This window comes from Canis lupus, chromosome 23 (genome assembly GCF_048164855.1).
Source record: "Canis lupus baileyi chromosome 23, mCanLup2.hap1, whole genome shotgun sequence".
NCBI classification, from domain to species: domain Eukaryota; kingdom Metazoa; phylum Chordata; class Mammalia; order Carnivora; family Canidae; genus Canis; species Canis lupus.
Window position 1 is genome coordinate 27,505,450 of NC_132860.1, and position 20,376 is coordinate 27,525,825.

Genomic DNA, 20,376 nt, shown 5'->3' on the forward strand with positions numbered 1-20,376 from the left:
GCCTAGAAGAAAGCTGCTATACCTCCCACAGGCTGGGATACACATCCAGAGCAGTTATGAAAACTTGAGATGAACTAGCTTTACCATTTTCACTAGATTTCCTGTGTTTTACATAAATATATGCATCAAGAAAGATATAATTGTTTCAAAGAGATTAAAATAACAGCCCCTTATGTTTGGATAACATCTTATAGCTTACAAACTTTTCATATATACTAAACTTATGCTGATAACATACCTGAAAATCACACAAAATGTGTCTCTAATTCACAAGTAAGGCAACCAGGGAACAGAAAGGTAAAGTGGCTTGCTCATTGCACACCTGTCTAACTAGCATTTGGAAGACGTAGCTAGGTTTCCTGACTACCTACTCCAGGGGTTTTCCATTGCAATAGGTCTAATTAACTCTATTTGGTTAAGAGCTCCCCCTCTGGCCTGGAATGAATGCATGAAAACTTTCCTCTCAAGCAATGCTCAAATTTGTATATTAACAAAAACTTAGGACGCCTGGGTGGCTCTGCGGTTTAGCGCCTGCCTTCGGCCCAGGGCGTGATCCTGGGGACCCAGGATCGAGTCCCGCGATGGGCGCATCGGGCTCCCTGCATGGGGCCTGCTTTTGTCTCTGCCTCTCTCTGTCTCTGTGTGTGTCTCTCATGGATAAATAAAATCTTAAAAAAAAAAAAAACAAAACAAAAACCTTAGTACAGTTCCATTAAATGGATGTTAACTAACATTTTCTTTGTGTCACACATGCCCAGATGAGTCAGGTTTGATTCCTGATTTGGGGGGGAGACAATTAAAATAAGAGAAAGACCATAGCAAAAGTGCAGGGAGCTGTAGGAACTCAGAGGGGCTCTTGACACAGCCTGGGTAGGTTAATGATACTTCAGATTATGAGGCTGATGATACTGTAGATAATTTTGGTTTTTACTGAGTATAACTTAGATTACCCCAAATAATTTTACCTTTCTGTTCCTCAGTGCCTTATTAGTAAAACAGGGCTAGAGACACCTGTCATCTCTAGTTTAAGAAAACAAATCTGAAGAATACTGAAGGTGATTCATAAAGAAAGGGTCTAATAAAAGTATTCAAGAAGCTCTTTCATTGGGCGGCCCTGGTGGCTCAGTGGTTTAGTGCTGCCTTCAGCCCAGGGCGTGATCCTGGAGACCCGGGATTGAATCCCATGTTGGGCTCCCTGCATGGAGCCTGCTTCTCCCTCTGCCTATATCTCTGCCTCTCTGTGTGTCTCTCATGAATAAATAAATTAAATCTTTAAAAAAAAAAAAAAGAAGCTCTTTTATTTTCAGAACCAGGACTACAGAAAGTTCAAACTTGCTTCAGATTTAAGCTTTGCTGAGGGCAAAGCTCATAATTTAGGGCTTTTTGTGAATCTTCTGCATGCAGCCTTGCATGTGAATTGATTTTCACAAAACCTTGGCAAATTATGGCTGACTCAGAGAGTGTGGCATGAGCTGCCCTCAGCTATATGTTCCCAGATGAGGAGAGTTGATGAGAATCTTAAGAGATGAACTTGTATGAGCATCATATTTTATAGCTGCAGAGAAGGGAAATGGGTTTGCTCAAAGCCACAAAGCAAGTTAATGGCTTAGCTAGGGTCAGAACCCAGTCTACTGACTCCTATTCCAAAACTTTTTCTATTATATTATCATTTGGAAGGCACATTTCAGAGAGATGATGTGCAGGTCTATAGTCTCAGGACCAAACACAGGGTTTAACTGGCACATAAACTTTGTGGGAGGAAAGAATATATGGGTGTATTACTGAGGGTGGGAATCAAGAGACAACAGAGACCTCTGAAAGTTAGATATCCATTCTGATGAGTGCTCTGCCCTAGAAAAACAGAAAGAGGCCAAATAACAAGTGATTTATAGATTTGTAATTCATGCCAGATATTTTAGAGGTGTTAAGTATCATATTCACAAACAAGAGGGCATCATTACAATTGCTTAGCTGCATAATGAAGATCAGGGTGCTAGGGCACAGAAATAAACAACACACAGTCCCTGTCCCCCAAGAAAAGACAGCTAGTGGAAAGAAACATTTGTAGACATTTTCAGTGCAGACTACAGCATATGAAGGAGGAAAACTGTTGGCGTAGGGGTGGTGGTATGGAGAGACAGGGGGACTTAGAGGGAGGTTTTGTACTAAGAGAGGTATTAGTAGGCTTCAAAGTGTTGGTGTCACTTCAGTTATTCTCAAAAGACAAGGAGTAAATGTGTTGAAAAGGAGAGAAAAAAGGCATTCTAGGAAAAGAGTATGGTCACAGGCTTGTTAGTAGGAGAAAAGGGATTTGGCAAAATGTAAATTGTGGAATTACGAAATGGTGAAAGATGTGGCAGGAAAGACTGATTAGGTCACATGAATGCTACTCTGTTGCTGTCACTCGGAGTACAGGGGATACGACGCCAACAAAGTATTTTCAGTTGAGAGGTCATATTTGTTGACCAGACATATAACCTCAGCAGCAGAATGAAAAAGATATGGAAAGAGAATACTGGAGGCTGTAACCATTGAGAGGGCTATCTCATTAGTCTCCTGAGGCCTGACTCAGGCCTGAACAAACAAGGTGGCACTGAGAATGGAGAAAAGGTGACAAATTTTCTGTGCAAGAGGCCATGATCTTATACCTTATATTGGACACAGTGGAACTTAATAAGTATTTTAAGTAATTGTTGAATAAATCTGCTAATCCCTGTGACTTATCCTCTGTTAAATTCCCCATAAGCAACTTTCCTGCAGGAGAGGCAAAGTAGGAAATCAGAGAAGATATTAAGAAGGTGGCACTGGACTAAGGCTTCATTTTCATCCACTTCTTCATTTAACAAATATTTTTTGCTTACTATGTGTCAGATGCAGTCTTAGGTGTTGAGGATTCAGTGTAAATAAAACATACAAACAAAAATCCCTGTTTCTATAGGACTCATATTCTTCTAGGTAAGACAGAAAATAAACAAAACACACTATTAAAGGCTACAGACAAAAATAAGGCAGGAAAGACGGACAGGAAATGTTGGGGGAGGAGCTACAATTTCATTTCATTTCATTTATTTATTTATTAAAAAATATTTATTTATTTATTCATGAGAGACTCAGAGAGACAGGCAGAGACACAGGCAGAAGAAGCAGGAGCCTTGCAGGGAGCCGGATGTGGGACTCGATCCCGGATCCTAGGATCACACCCTGACCCAAAGGCAGATGCTCAACCACTGAGCCACTCAGGCATCCTGGGAGCTACAATTTTAGATAGGTGGTCAGGGAAGACCTCATGAGACAAAGTTATTTCATTTTTTTTTTTAAGAGATGACTTTTATTTTTTTTAAAGATTTTATTCATTCATTCATTCATTCATTCATTCATTCATTCATTCATGAGAGACACAGAGAGAGCGAGAGAGAGGCAGAGACATAGCAGAGGGAGAAGCAGGCTCCATGCAGGGAGCCTGACATGGGACTCGGTCCCGGGTCTCCAGGATCATGCCCTGGGCTGAAGGCAGCGCTAAACTGCTGAACCACCCGGGGTGCCCGACAAAGTTATTTCAATAGAGACATGCCAGAAGTCCAGAATATTCAAAGCAGAGGAACATCAGATCCAAAGGCCCCAAGGCAGGAGTCTGCTTATATTTCAGAAAAAGCACAGAGGGGCCAGCATGGTCGAAACAGGGTGAACGAGGGGAAAAGCAGGATGCCAGCTGGAGCTTGGTAGCTGGGGGAAGGGAGAAAGGAATCCAGGCTAAGAAAGGTGTGTGAACAAAGGCCCAGAGAATGGTTTGTTGTTTGTTGTGGTAGGAAAGCAAAAGGAGGCCATGTACTACTGGAAGCAAGCACTATTGTGCCATTCTCAACCACTCTAAAATCATGTCAGTCTTAGTTGAGCCTTTAGTTGAGCTCAGTAATCTTTTCTATTTTTCCATGATTCTAATGGCTCCCTTGCAATGACCAGCCAAAGGAGGAGCAATTGCTATCACAATCCCCCATGCCCTCCCTAAGCAAGCCCAGAACATATCCTTCCCACTTTAATACCTTTGTTTCAGTTGAAATATCCACCTGGAGTTTTATCCTCACTTTTTTTGAAATCCTATTCATTCTAAAAAGCTCTCCTGATTTCTCAGACATATTTTATCTCTCTGTTCTAATCTCTCTAAACACTAAATATTATAGTGGCCTTCAGAACATTTTGCCTGTTTTTTTAAAAAAGATTTTATTTATTTATTTGAGAGAGAGAGAGTACAAGTGGAGGGGAGACGAAGAGGGAGAAGCAGACTCCCCACTGAGCAGGGAACCCAATGTGGGGCTCGATCCCAGGACCCCAGGATCATGACCCGAGCTGAAGGCAGATAGATGCTTAACCTACTGAGCTACTCAGGCACTCCACATTTTGCTTTATATACCATTAATCGTGTAGTTGCTAATCTTCTTAACAGGGTTATCAGCTCTTGGGAGGACAGAAACTATGTGTCATTTGCTCTGTTCTCTCTGTACCTGGCATTGGCCCTGCAGAGATTTACTACTTGCTAAATTGAACTGCCATTCTTGCAATGTAAGCACAGGACTGGGTGTGCAATATATACCCACTCTAGGCTAGAGAGACTAGTAAACATAGTGTAGACAGGATTAATTGGCAAACACAGTCATATCTCCTACTTGAAAGGCAGAAAATGTGTATAGGAAAAGAGCTTCAGATCCAGACATAGCTGGGGCCAAATCCTGGCTTTCCAGAGCTTATTAATAACTGTGTAACTCAGGTACTTTATCTTTTTGAGCTTTATAAAATGGGGTAGGTACTATAATCTATTCACACCATAACTACACTTGTGGTAAGAATTAAATGAAATTATTAATGTACAAAAATGAGAACAGAACTTGGTATAAGAAGTGCCTGGCTGGCTCAGTGATGCCTTCAGCTCATGTCGGGATCCTGGGGTCCTGGGATCGAGTCCTCCATCAAGTCCTGCTTCTCCCTTGCGTATGTCTCTGCCTCTGTTTCTCATGAATAAATAAATAAAATCTGGAAAAAAAAAAAGAACTTGGTATAAGGAGATACTCAATAAATTATTGTCATACTACCTTGCCAAGTCATATTTTAAAAATGTAACTTGCTGTTCTTCTTGTAAGCAGCCTGAGGTGATTTCTGAAAATGGTTCACTATTCACTTGACCCAGAAAACCCTACAAAATCATGCAAATCAGAAGGTTCAAATCTTTGGGTTCACTCTAAGAACACATGTAAAACTGCCCAGGCCATCAAGGTATGCATATCCGAAAAGCCACCAAGTATGTGAGATGTCACTTTGCAGATGGAATGTGTGCCATTCCGTTGCAACAATGGTGCAGTTGGTAGGTATGTCCAGGCCAAATAAGAGGACTGGACACAGGGTCAGTGGCTCAAAAAGAGTGGTGAATTTTTTACTGCACATGCTTGAAAATGCAGAGACTGGGATCCCTGGGTGGCGCAGCGGTTTGGCGCCTGCCTTTGGCCCAGGGCGCGATCCTGGAGACCGGGGATCGAATCCCACGTCGGGCTCCCGGTGCATGGAGCCTGCTTCTCACTTTGCCTGTGTCTCTGCCTCTCTCTCTCTCTCTGTATGACTATCATAAATAAATAAAAATTAAAAAAAAAAAAAAAAAAAAAAAAAGAAAATGCAGAGACTAATGCTGAACTTATGAGTTTAGATGTAGATTTTCAGGTCATTGAGCACATCCAGGTGAATAAAGCTGCCAAAATGCAGTGTAAAACTTATAGGGCTCGTGGTCGGATTCATCCACTCATGGACTTTCCGTGCCATACTGAGATGCTCCTTACTGAATAGAGCAGATTGTTCCTAAACCAGAAGAGGTTGCACAGAAGAAAACGATGTCCCAGAAGAAACCAAAGAAACACAAACTTATGGCCTGGTAGTAAATTCTGCATAAAGTAAATGCAAATTAAAGTAAAAACAACAAAAAAATATAACTTGCTAATAGAAAAGTTACACGTATATTCATATTGCTTTGTATTTGTACTTTTACAATATGGGGACTCTCCCTAAAATGGAATGTAATCCTTATCTTTATATTTGAAATTCTATTTTCAATGCAATAACAATAATAAAACAAAATGCAATAACAAAAAATAATAAAATTCTTACAAAAAATAAAAGTTTTTTCTGCTTTCCTTAAATTCATTCATCTATTGATTTTTCTCTTTTAAAAATTTGTTTTTATACATTATAGTCAAAAATAGACTGCTTTGGCAGGTTGGTAAAAAGGCAAAAATTATTTTTCAGTTTTGTGACTCATGTGAGATCTTAGTATCTCTAATACAGGAAAGCACGGACTGTACTTGAAGAAGACTTTGTCCTAAGATAAAACATTTCAAGGTCTCAAAGGTTATGAGAAGGATGAGAACCTCAGAGGTCATTATAGCAGCTGATACTCCTGGGAATAATGCCTGTTGGTGTTATGTACAGAGAGATAGAAATGAAAGCTAAACAACAGTTACTATGGCATGAGTTTTGTTTCTGTTCCAACATAGCACTAATTGAGAGAGGCCAATACAGAGATGATAGGAGCTAAGGAGGGAGGCCAAATGAGAAGATGTATATTGAAACCTGAACTCATAAGGCTTTGGTTGTCTGGCTCACACAGCCATCACACATCTCAGAACTGTTAACTCCAACCATTTATAGATGAGAAATTTAAGACAGAGAGACAATAACTTGCTCCAAGTCACACACATACACAGCTGGGAATACACAACAGCTGAGGATATTTCCACTAGAATGTAAACTCCACATGGGCACAATTTTTGTCTGTTTTGTTCATGCTTTATCCCTAGTATATGGACAGTGCTTGCACATAGCAAATACTACAAGTCTTGTTGAATGAATGATGAGTGAACAAATAAGATAAGGTCTCTGCTCTTAAACAGCTCATATTTAATAGAGAAGAAAGCCATGCAAACAATTTTAATACCATGTGATATATGCTGTGATAAAGAGGGCAAAAATGTGTGAAGAGAGTAAACAAGAGGGGGCCCTTTATGACAGGGAAACTCTGATTAACAGTGTCTTAAGAGAGGAGTTGGAACTAGCTAGGGGAAACAGAAGGGTGATGGCAAACAGAAAGCTTTAGGAGACATTACAAGGTTGAATAAAGAGTAAGACAAAGGTTCTTTGTGCCACAGACTCCTTTGGCTGTCTGGTGCAGTCTATGGGCCTCTTCTTTTAACAGTGTGTGTATTGGGGCACCTGAATGGCTTAGTTGGTTCAATGTCTTGCCTTTGACTCGACATTTGCATGGCTCGGGTCATGGTCCTGGGGCCCTGAGACAGAGCCTTGCATCAGACTTCCTGCTTAGCAGGGAGTCTGCTTCTCCCTTTCCTGCTCCCCCTGCTTGTGCTCTTTTTCTGTGTGTCAAGTAAATGAATAAAATCTTCAAAAAACAAAAAACTGTGTGTGTGTGTGTGTGTGTGTTCTGAGAGAGAGAGCAGGAGGGAGAGGGGCAGAGAGAGAGACAGAATCTTTTTGTTAAATTTATTTATTCATGAGAGACACAGAAAGAGATAGAGACATAGGCAGAGGGAGAAGCAGGCTGTCTGTGGGGAGCCTGGTGTGAAACTCGATCCCAGGACCCTGGGACCATGCCTGGAGCTGAAGGCAGCTGTTCAACCACTGAACCACTCAGATGTCCCAGAGAGACAGAATCTTAAACAGGCTCCATGCCTACTGTGGAGCCTGACGTGGGGCTCAATCTCACAACCTGCGATGAACTGAGCTGAAATAAAAAGTCGGATGCTTAACTAACTGAGCTACTCAGGCGCCCCAATGTATGTATGTGTTTTAAAGATTTTTTTATTTGAGAGAGTGAGAGTGAGGGAGAGAGCAAGAGAGAGCAGTAGTAGGGGGAAGAGGCAGACAGAAAGGGAGAAACAGGCTTCCTCCTGGATAGCAGAGAGCCAGACGTGGGGCTTGATCCCAGGACTCCAGGATCATGACCTGAGCCAAAGGGAGACACTTAACTGACTGAGCCACCCAGCCACCCTGTGTATGTGTTTTTTTTTAAATGCATAATGTAAGGTACACAGGATTACATAAAAGTTGTATTAGCATCATTATCAAAACACTAAAAAAGGTAAGACATGCTAATATATTTGCTTTATTAATATGTTACAAGATCTAACTGTAGGTTTTACAACTACTGTAATTTTGAAGTAATGATAGGTATGAATGATACTCTAAGACATTTGCAATAACTACAATGTGATATGAAAATACCTGTGATTTTTATTGCTAACAACCCCACAGGTACTGTCAATATTACTGGGTCTATTGCCTATGTTCACAACTGTAGGAAATGTTAAATTTTAGTTAAAGGTTAATAAAATTCAGATGCGATTATTTTCCTATCCAAGTTCGCCACCTTGACTTTTATCTTTGGGTCTCTTGGGGCTTAGGGATCCAGTGTTAAGAACTCTTGGTCCCAGGTACATAATGAAGAGGGCCTGAGTTGGTATCAATGGAAAGGATAAAAGAATCCTAAGAGAAATTTAGAGATACAATTTAATGGATTTGATGATTTGACAGTGGATAAGGCAAAGAGAAGTACCTTAGCTGATACTCAGGTTTCGGACTGGGAGATTTATGATATGCAAAATTAATATAGAAGTGGCAATGTCGGGTAGCCCGGGTGGCTCAGTGGTTTAGCACCACCTTCAGCCCGGGGCCTGATCCTGGAGACCCAGGATGGAGTCCCACGTCAGGCTCCCTGCATGGAGCCTGCTTCTCCCTCTGCCTGTGTCCCTGCCTCTCTCTCTGTTTCTATGTCTCTCATGAATAAATAAATAAAATCTTAAAAAAAAAAAAAATGAAGTGGCAATGTCCACTTCAGTTCAGAAAGGCTTTCATGTTGCTTAAACCTTTAGGCTTGAGAAATATAATAATAATTTTTTTATAATAATAATTGATTAAGATGGTTAACATTTGTTGCAGGTTGTCATAATTTCAAAGATTTGTGAAGACAGGACCATAGCCTGAGGAGTCAGATACATATGCCTGGAAAAGTAAATAGAGCATACCTTTTAAGCTCAAATGCATTGCTCTTTCCACCAGGATACTGACTGCAAAAGTTCCATCCAACTCAGCAGGGCCCTCCTGGTCTGGGCAGACTTCCCTTGTGGTGGTGTTGCAGGGGAGCTGGATGGAGGCAGGAGATTTCTGGTGGCTAGGTGATGGAGAGAGCTGGGTCTCATTAGTCCTTCTGGGAAACTGTTCAGACTCACTGTGGCTGCTGCAGTCCACAGAATCCAGCTCAGGAGCAGGCCCAGGGTGTGGGGAAGGAGAAGAAAGAATCACATGAACTCGCAAGGCAGCTCCCGAGAGGTTGGAAGCATTTCGTCCAAATAGAGGATACACACCTGCAAGAGGATGGAGGAGAGTAAGTCCAAGCAAGCAGGAACCAAGAACACTCTCTAACCTTGGAGGTGAATCACTGAGAGCGCTTGTTGTCCTCTTTCCCTTGACAGGCCCAACAGTCCCCAATATGCTAATTTGTAAAAGAAACTGTGAAGTTAGTATACTGTGGGAAAATTTTTACTTCCCTTCTCCCCAACACACTCTCTCTATTAATGGAAAGAAGTGAGAGCTCAGATTTTTTTTTTTAATTTTAATTTTTTTAAAGATTTTATTTATTTATTCATGAGAGACAGAGAGAGGCAGAGACAAAGGCAGAGGGAGAAGCAGGCTCCATGCAGGGAGCCTGATGTGGGACTCGATCCCGGGACTCCAGGATCAGGCCCTGGGCTGAAGGCAGGCACTAAACCGCTGAGCCACCCAGGTGTCCTGAGAGCTCAGATTTGAAGCCAAATCCAAGTGACTACCAGGCAGAGTTGGTGTGGAAGAGTTTCATGTGCTGGAAGTGAGCAGACTTAGACGACTTCTGAAACCTTTTGAAAGTAAGATTTTTATTAAAGCAGGAGTGGTGTGTCTTCTCTGCCACATGTCCCACTGGCTCTTGTCCTTAGCTGTCCTGGTGCTCAATTTAGCCTGTTTCAACAACTAAATATGTTTGGGCAGTAGCCCTGAAGATCATTCGGAAGTGAAATAAGAGGCTTTGGCACAGGAGGCAAGAAGGAAAAACAAGGGAATTAGTATTTGATGAGTGTTTTTCAGGTGTCAGAACCTGGGGGATTAGGTAACCTGCCAAGGTGACATGACTATTCTAATAAGTGGCAGATTTAAACCCAGGGATCTGAACTTATAGGCTTCTTAGATATTAAAATGAGATTTAATTATATAGCAGAAGGCACTAAGAATTCTTTCAGAATCTCAAAGTTTGCTTTAATAGACTCATTTCAATTTGGGAAAATGGAGTTAATTGATTCACAGGAAGCAGTAAGATGAATTTTCCCTGTCTTTTTCTGTTTTTAGGTAACCTCTTTTCTTCTGACGCAACATGATAATTATCATCATTATCACAAGCAGAAAGTAAGGGCAGCAGAAGGGAAGATACCCAAAAGCAACACAGCTAAATCCTTATCCTCAAAAAACTCAACAGCTACTTATAAGGATGGTTGGATGGATGACTGCATGGACTGCTTGACTCATTCAATAAGCAGATCAACTGCCACATCTTGTACAAAGCCCATTTATAAGAGAATAAAAAGCTTAGACTGATGGGATGTGGAGAAGCATGACAGAAATGGACAATCTGAAAAGTTAAATACTTCTTTTGTTATCACTCAATAAAAAGAGGTATTTGTGCTTGAGTTCTGAATCTTAAATCTTTATTTGTGTTCCAAACCTACTTTCTTCAGCAGAGTGAAGTTAAAAGCCTGCCTTTACGAACTTTAGTTCAGGTGAGCTTTGCTTACTTCAAAGATTTTTTCTACAGGCTCTCTGAAGTGACTCTAGGCTCACCAGATAAAATAGAGCACATGGCATTTAATGAGGTGTTCAACAGAGCCAGAATTATACCTGCTAGGTCCAGAGAGAGCCAGAGAATCTGGGATGATCACCCAAATACACAGTCTTATCTTTTTTTTTTTTTTTTTTTTTGCGCCATCTTTTTAACAACAGTCAGAGCATAAGGCTTAAAATAGGGTTGTGACTGTTTCTTTAGCTATACAGTAGAGGAAATAACTAATCCTATAAGGAGTGTGCCAATGAATATATACCATATTTATAAAGAATCTAGTCTGGTCACCTTCAATTCATTCTGCATTACAGTTACTGGATATAGTCTTCCTCAATGCAAAATTATCACTCTTCTATTCAGACCCTATTAGTATAACTTTCCATAGCTCTCAGATAAAAGTCCAGTACTCTTGTCTACCTTTTGAACTTGATCTCCTTATCATCTCCCATCCTATATCTCCTATGATCCAACAGTACCAAATTACTTATAGTGCCTAAAAGGTATCAACCTGCTTCATGCCTCTATGCCTTCATGGGCTAGTCTCCTGTTTAGAATATCATTCTTTCCCTTTTCTTGGCTTATTCATAAATCCTTTGAAACACAAGTCAAGCATCATTTCTACTGAGATGTCATCCTTGAACCCAATGGATGTTGCACCCCTGTGCTCTGCAATACCACTGAGAATGTCTTTTCATAGTTCTAATGCTTCACTGTAATTGTTTATTTACTCTCTATTCTCCCATTGACTATTTCTTACTCATCTTTGAATTCCCAGAACCAAGTATATGTATCAAGTACTGAACAAAAGTTTAAAAGAAACGATGTAGCACATAATGCCACTTGTAAAATGTTACCTTTTTCCTTTCTGCCTTGTGAACCAGTTTATTATCTTGCATGTTTTTTTTTTAAATTTTTATTTATTTATGATAGTCATCACAGAGAGAGAGAGAGAGAGAGAGAGAGAGGCAGAGACACAGGCAGAGAGAGAAGCAGGCTCCATGCACCGGGAGCCCGACGTGGGATTCAATCCCGGGTCTCCAGGATCGCGCCCTGGGCCAAAGGCAGGCGCCAAACCGCTGCGCCACCCAGGGATTCCCTGCATGTTTTCTTTTATGATTTCAAGATGTGCTGACCAGAGAGAGAGGATAACAGTCTCATCAGCAGGTATGTTTTTCAGTGTATTTTAAAAACCAGCATTCTAGATTATCATATAGGTTCTGATACATGGGTTAAAGGCAGTCCTCCTCCAATTCACCCATTTTTATTTTACATGTATTGAGTGCAATATTCTAGGCACTATTTTAGGTGCAAAAATCTGGTAAATTTGAATGTATTCTAAAGCTACAAAGTTCAGAGCTAGTTCTTATATCTGTAGTGACCCTACCAAGATATATTGTCACTAGGTAATGCCCTCTTGTAAGCAGCCAGTGGTCCTCTTTTTGAAAATTCTTCAGTTATAAGAAGCATTACTAAATTATTACTAATCTTTCAGGATACAATACTGGAAAAAAAACCAAAAAACACTTACTAGCTATGAGCCTGGGTAGTAATCTAACCTGTCTGAGCCTCCATTTTCATGACTATAAAATAGGTGTGTTACCTATCTCACCACACTGCTAGGAGGATCAAATAAAATAATGTGTGAGGGAGTACATCACATAGTGCTTATCACAGAGCAGGTGCTCAAACCACAGGAGCTAAGGCTGGTTCCTCACTTACCACTGACAGTTAATGTCCTTGCAGACGTCTCCCCAAGTCTGGCCAGGTCCACATAGGCTGAGCCAATCCAACTGTCCGTCTGGTGGGGCCTTTCCACACTGTCATTGCCATAAGCCCGCCACACTTGGATCTCTAATCTCTCTTCCCTGAAATACCAAAGCAGTGATGGGCCCCTAATGACTTCAGCTCTTTTGGATGCCTTGAAAGTAACCATGACCTGTTTTTTGTTTGTAGATTCCTTAGGCTTCTTGAGAGGGGTCCAGAAGGCTTCCTGATCATAGAGCTTGTAGCGGAGGTAGCAATATGTGTTCTTATGAATGTGGTTCTGGCCAGCAAGAAGCACACAATGGATGGGCAGCCAGAGCCTTGGGGTGGATATGGTGACAGTGGCTGGCTCCTCTTCATTCATCGTGACAAGATTCTTTAGGTTATTCTCAAAGTTCCAGCCCAATAGCTCAGCAGCTTCTAATACCCGCTCTCTATCTCCAGGATGTGTGAAGGTAACTGAAAGCTCTAGGCCACCCACAATTTTCTGCATGAGCTCCAAACCGTGTGGCAGGGCCCCATCTTCTGGCAAAATGATGGGATACCATCCTGTGATCCCTTATGGAAAAAAATAAGATTTTCAATTATTGTTTTAGGAATAAAAGGATTTACCCACTTCCTACTCAAGAGCCATCATCACTCTGGCCTGTGACAGAACTGAAAACATATACCCAAAGACCACTGGAGTCTGTTTCATCTGATTACTGGAAGACAATGAGACCAGGTGGAAGAACAAAGGCTAAGAGTTGGAAGACCTTAGTTCTCTCCTAGCTTCAGCCCCAAACTAGTGGTTTAGTCTAGGTAAGTCACTAATTTCTCTCAGCCTTGGTTTCCTTACCTGACAAATAGGAAAATTAGTGCTAATCTTGCCCACCAAAGCTCTTATATCATCAAATGAGATAATGGTTTTGGAAGAGTCTGAAAAGTGCTATAAAAAATGTGAAATGGAGGAATAATAGTGGTCAAGCAGAAGCACCGTAGGCTCACCTTGTCCCACAAATATGCTAGATAACTATCAAATCTTCCTAAATACCTCAGAAATCAACCTGAAGACTGGTAGAACAAATGCCACAACTAAAGGTAGAGAAGAGGCCACTTCCAAGATGGTAGGTGGTGTGGAGACACAGTTTGGGAGGGAAACAGATAGTGGCCGTTCCAGTGGAGAGGGAGCTATGGCCACAGAGAAGGACAAGAGACAGACTAGCACACAAGAGAGTGGATGGGGAAAATGAATTCCCATAGCAACTGGCTGGGAAAGTGAGAGGGACTGAATTTCTGAGCTCCTGCAGTGAGTGAGGCTTAAAGCCTAGAGTTTTAAAGGTCAGCATGCTGGGCTCTGAGCCTGGAGGGCATTGGGGCTGCTCTTGGAGAGAAGGCAAACAGCCTGAGAACATAATGTAGAAACAGCAATCTGAAGAGCACTTGGAGCACACAGTGGGGAGGTTATATGCAAACCTAATGGTGATCGTATACCAAAAACCACTAACAAATATGCAAAGAATAAAGAGAAAGAAAGCCAAATATACCATTAAAGAAAATCAGCAAACCATGAAAGAAAGGATCGAAGAAAATCCTCAGAAAACAGCACAAAACAAATAATATGACAATAAATATATATCTATCATAATTACTTTGAGCATAAATAGACTAGATGCTCCAATCAAAAGACAAAGAGTAACAGAATGGATAAAAAAACAAGACCTATTTATATGCTTCCTACAAGGCCCACAGAGGAGCACCCAAATACATGAAACAGTTAAAAACAAACATAAAGGAACTAATTGATAACAATACAATAACATGAGCAGACTTTAACAGTCTACTTACATTAAGGGATAGATAATCTAAACAGAAAATCAATAAGGAAACAATGCCGTTGAATGACCCACTAGAACAGATGGATTTAACAGACATATTTAGAACATTCCATCCTTAAACAGCAGCATACATATTCTTTTCAAGTGCACATGGAACATTCTCCAGAATAGATTACCTAATAGGCCACAAAACAAGCCTCAACAAATTTAAGAAGATCAGTCATATCATGCATCTTTTCTGACCACAACACTATGAAATTAGAAGTCAACCACAAAAATAAATGTGGAAAGAGAACAAAACACATAGAGATTAATAATAACATGCTACTAAATAATACATGGGTCAATCAGGAAATAAAAGAAGAAATAAAAGTAGAGGAAGGAGCTCCTGGGTGGCTCAGCAGGTTAAGCATCCATCTGCTTTCAGCTCGGGACATGATCCCAGGGTCCTGAGATTGAACCCGTCATCAGGTGCCCTGCTCAGTGGGAAAACTGCTTCTTCCTCTTCTTCCTCCCTTGCTCATGCGTTCTCTCTCTCTCTCAAATGAATACATGAAATATTTTTTTAAAAAGTAGATGAAACAAATGAAAATGAAAACATAATGATCCAAAAACTTTGGGATGCAGCAAAAACAGTTCTAAGAGGGAAGTTTATAACAATAGAGGCCTACCTCAAGAAGCAAGAAAAACCTCAAATAAACAACTTAACCTTATACCTAAGCTAGAAAAAAGAACAAAAAAAGAACGTAAAATCGGGACACCTGGATGGCTCAGCAGTTCAGTGTCTGCCTTCCGCTCAGTGCGTGATCCTGGGGTCCCAGGATCGAGTCCCACATCGGACTCCCTGCATGGAACCTGCTTCTGCCTGTGTCTCTGCCTCTCTCTCTCTGTGCCTCTCATGAATAAATAAATAAAATCTTTTTTTTTTTTAGACTTATTTTATTTTTTTTAAATTTAATTAATTACTTTATTTATGATAGTCACACACACAGAGAGAGGCAGAGACATACGCAGAGGGAGAAGCAGGCTCCATGCACCGGGAGCCCGACGTGGGATTCGATCCCGGGTCTCCAGGATCGCGCCCTGGGCCAAAGGGATTTATTCTTGAGAGACACAGAGAGAGAGAGAGAGAGAGAGAGAGAGAGGCAGAGACACAGGCAGAGGGAGAAGCAGGCTCCATGCAGGGACCCCGACGGGGGACTCAACCCGGGTCTCCAATATCAGGCCCTGGGCTGAAGGTGGCCCTTCAACTGCAGAACCACCAGGGCTGCCTAATAAATAAAATCTTAAAAAAAAAAAAAAAAAAAAAAAGGTAAAATCAGCAGAAGGAAGGAAATAATAAAGAATGGAATAGAAATAAATGATATAGAAACTAAAAATATAATAGAACAGATCAATGAAACCAGGAGATGGTTCCTTGGGGAAAAAAAAAAAAAATCAACAAAATTGGCAAGTATACAAAAAAGAAATAAAAGGTATCCGAATTGGTAAAGAAAAAAAACCCAAATTAGTAAAGAAGTAAAATTTTCAGTATTTGTAGATGACATGATACTATATAGAGAAAACCCTAGACTCCACCAAAAAACTGATAGAACTGGGACACCTGGGTGGCTCAGTGATTGAGTGCCTACCTTGGCTCAGGGCATGATCCCGGGGTCCCAGGATGGAGTCCCACATTGGGCTCCCTGCAGGGAGTCTGCTTCTCCCTCTGCCTATGTCTCTGCCTCTCTCTCTCTCTGTGTCTCTCTTGAAAAAATAAAAATCTTTAAAAAAGGGGGGATCCCTGGGTGGCGCAGTGGTTTGGCGCCTGCCTTTGGCCCAGGGCGCGATCCTGGAGACCCGGGATCGAATCCCACATCGGGCTCCCGGTGCATGGAGCCTGCTTCTCCCTCTGCCTGTGTCTCTGCCTCTCTCTCTCTCTCTCTGTGACTATCATAAATAAATAAAAATTAAAAAAAAAAAATCTTTAAAAAAGGGACGCCTGGGTGGCTCAGTGGTTGAGCATCTGCCTTTGGCCCAGGGCGTGATCTTGAGTCACGGGATGGAGTCCCCCCTCTGGTTCCTCGCATGGAGCCTGCTTCTCCCTCTGCCTGTGTCTCTGCCTCTCTCTCTGTGTCTCTCACTAATAAATAGATAAAATCTTTAAAAAAAAAATCTTAAAAAAAACCCAAAACTGGTAGTGTGGGACCCAGAAAATTGAACAAAAATCCCCTACCCCTGGACAAGCAGAGCAGGACTAACTCCATTTTGTGCTGCACCCGCCACCTCCTGTATCACCCCCACCAGACCTGCTTATTGCTTAAGGCGCTGCCCCACCCTAGTCTAGCCACTGGGCACACCCTTACGGGAAATCGGCTCATAACAATGTAACCCCGCCTTGTGCCCGCCAAAACTGCGAGCGAGCGCCAATTCTGACCAAAGTAATAGGCCAGTTCAGATGGATACTATAGGGTAAAATGTAATTCAATCGGCCACCTGCGTGTGGACCGACATGACTGTGCAACTCTGCGTATGTTACAATCCCACTGGCCCCTATAAAGCTGCTACACCTCTTAGCCTCGGGGTCCAAGTCCCTGCTCCGCTGTGTCGGGTATACTTGGACCCAATCTTGAGCTTGTAAATAAACCCTCGTGTGTTTGCATCGGTGTGTCGGCTCATTGGTGGTTTCTCGGATTTGCAATCTGGGGCACAACAGTAGAACTGATAAAATGAATTCAGTCAAGTTGCAGGATACAAAATCAATGTATAGAAATCTGTTGCCTGCCTGCCTTCCTCCCTCCTTTTCTCTTTCCTTCTTCCTTTCCCTTTCCTTCTTTTGTTCGCTTGTTTGTTCATTTATAGGTCAATACAGGGCTTTTTAAAGTAGCCCAATGCAGGGCTTAAAATCACAACCCTAAGATCAAGACCTGGGCTGAGATCAAGATCGGATGCTTAACCAACTGAGCTACTCAGGCACTTCTGTTGAATTTCTATACAACAATAATGAAGCAACAGAAAGAGAAACTAAGAAAATAATCCTATTTATAATTGCACCAAAATAATAAGGTACTTAGGAATAAACCTAACCAAAGAGGTAAAAAAATCTATACTCTGAAAACTATAAAATATTGATGAAGGACACCTGGGTAGCTCAGCGGTTGAGCATCTGCGTTTGGCTCAGGGCATGATCCCTGGATCTGGGATCAAATCCCCCATCAGGATCCTGGCAGGGAGCCTGCTTTTCCCTCTGCCTGTGTTTCTGCCTCTCTCTATGTGTGCCTCTCATGAATAAATAAATAAAAATCTTAAAAAAAATATTGATGAAAGAAACTGAAGACAACACAAAGACATGGAAAGACATTCCATGCTCATGGATTGAATGAATATTGTTAAAATGTCTATACTACTCAAAGCAATACACATTCAATGCAATCCCTATTAAAACACCGATAGCATTTTTCACAGGACTAGAATAAACAATCCTAAAATTTGTATGGAACTAGAAAAGACCCTGAATAGCCAAAGCAATCCTGAAAAAGAAAAGCAAAGTTGGAAGCATCACAATTCTAGACCTCAAGTTATATTACAAAGTAGTAACCAAAACAGTATGGTACTGGCACAAAAATAGATACATATGTCACTAGAGCAAAACAGAACACCCAGACAATAAACCCAAAATTATAACATCAATTAATCTTTGACAAAGCAGGAAAGAATATCCAATAGGAAAAAGACACAATTCAACAAATGATGTTGGGAAAACTGGACAGCAGCATGCAGAAAAACGGAACTGGACCACTTTCTTATGCCATACAGAACAATAAATTAAAAATGGATTAAAGACCTGAAACCACAAAAATCCTAGAAGAGAACATAGGCAGTAATCTCTTTCACATTGACTGTAGAAACCTTTTTCTAGACACGTCCACTGAAGCAAGGGAAACAAAAGCAAAATAAACCATTGGGACTACATCAAAATAAAAAGCTCCAAAACAGTGAAAGAAACAATCAACAAAACTAAAAGGCAATCTGTTGAATGGAAGAAGAAAATTACAAATGACATACCTGCTAAAAAGTTAGTATCCAAAGTATACACAGAACTTACACAACTCAATACCCAAAAAACAAATACTTCAATTAAAAAATTGACAGAAGATATGAGCAGACATTTCTTCAAAGAAGATATCCAGATGGCCAGGAGAGACATGAAAAGATGTTTATTATGACTTACAAATGAAAATAACAATGAAGTATCACCTCACACTTGTCAGAATGGCTAAAATCAACAACACAAGAAACAACAGGTGGTGGTGAGGCTGTGGAGAAAAAGGAACCCTTATGCACTGTAGGTAGGAATGCAAACTGGTGCAGCCACTGTGGAAAAACAGTGTGGAGTTCCTCAAAAGTTTAAAACAGAACTCCCCTATGATTGAGGAATCGCATTACTTGGTATTTACCCAAAGAATACAAAATTACTAATTCAAAGGGATACAGTGCACTTCTATGTTTACAGTAGTACTATTTAAGATAGCCAAGATATGGAAGCAACACACATGTAGATTGACAGATGAATGGATAAAGAAGATGTGAATGAAATCTTGCCTTTTGCAATGACATGGATAGAGCTAGAGAGTATAATGCTAAGTGAAATAAGTCAGAGAAAGGCAAATACCAAAGGATTTCACTCATATGTGGAATTTAAGAAACAAAGCAAATGAGCGAAGGGAGAAAAAGAGAGAGAGAAACCAAGAAACAGACTCTTAACTATACAGAACAAACAGATGGCACCATGGCGGAGGGGAGGAAGGGGATGGGTTAAATAGGTGGTGGGGATTAAGGAGTGTACTTGTCATTATGAGCAGAGGGTAATATATGGAATTGTTGAATCACTATATTGTACACCAGAAACTAATATAACACTGTATGTTAAACTATGTAGAACTAAAATAAAAACTTTTAAAGAAAGATGTGGTATATATACACAATGGAATATTATTCAGCCATAAAAAGAATAAAATCTTCCCATTTGCAATGACATGGATGGGGCTAGAGAGTCTAATGCTAAACAAAATAAGTCAGAGAAAGACAAATATATGATTTCACTCATACGTGGAATTTAAGATACAAAATAAATGAGCAAAGGAAAAAAAAGAGAAGAAGATAAATCAAGAAACAAACTCTTAATTATAGAGAACAGACTGATGGTCACCAGAGGGGAGGTTGATGGAGAGATGGGTGAAATAGGTGATGGGGATTAAGGACTGCACTTGTGATAAGCACACGGTGATATATGCAAGTGTTGAGTCACTATATTATACATCTGAACCTAATAATATACTGTATGTTAAAAAGCTAGCCTCATGATCCATGGCACCAATTCGCTTCTCCAGCCTTCAGTTTTTCAATCAGCAAAATGAGTAAATTGGGCCTACAAAAATCCTCCTGAATCTAAGAATGCATAATTCAGTACTGTGTCTATATAAGGGATAGAAAAGAGGAGGAGGAATACAATACAATTGCCTATATCCCAATTCATTCCACTTGAGCCTATTAAAACACATACACATCATTTAGGAAAAAAAGTGAAATGTTGTTAACATGCCATAAATACAGTAGAAAAGGCATGGTTCAGGAGATCCAGGGTCTAGTCCCAGGTCTTCCACTATAGGAACTGCCACTAGTGGACATATATCAGGGACCAGGCATTAGATTTCAAGATAATAAAAGCTACTCTTTATTGAGTATCCACTGTGTCAGATATACTCTTAGTGCTTCATATATATCACTTCATTTAATTTTCCTGATAACTGGAATAATCTCTATTTTACAGATGATAAAAGGGAAACTCAGAGACCTGCCCAAATTACTATAGCTACCACATTGTACAAATAAGTGACATAAGTGAGA

The 20,376-nt window shown here is 40.7% G+C and overlaps 1 protein-coding gene across 21 annotated transcripts in view; it reads right to left on the reverse strand.

The window, feature by feature from the left end:
- The window catches only part of C2CD3 (C2 domain containing 3 centriole elongation regulator), a 152,199-nt gene that overhangs the window by 52,158 nt on the left and 79,665 nt on the right, over window positions 1-20,376 (reverse strand). For all 21 annotated transcript variants that reach the window (XR_012015670.1, XR_012015669.1, XM_072794551.1 and 18 more), the window contains exons 23-24: window positions 12,629-13,231; window positions 9,072-9,410 (exon numbers count right to left, since the gene is read on the reverse strand). Coding sequence is in view for 19 of the 21 variants with exons in the window: in XM_072794551.1 (XP_072650652.1) it covers window positions 9,072-9,410; window positions 12,629-13,231 (942 nt within the window). In the remaining 2 variants the exon portion in view is untranslated. The remainder of the gene's footprint in view (window positions 1-9,071; window positions 9,411-12,628; window positions 13,232-20,376) is intronic.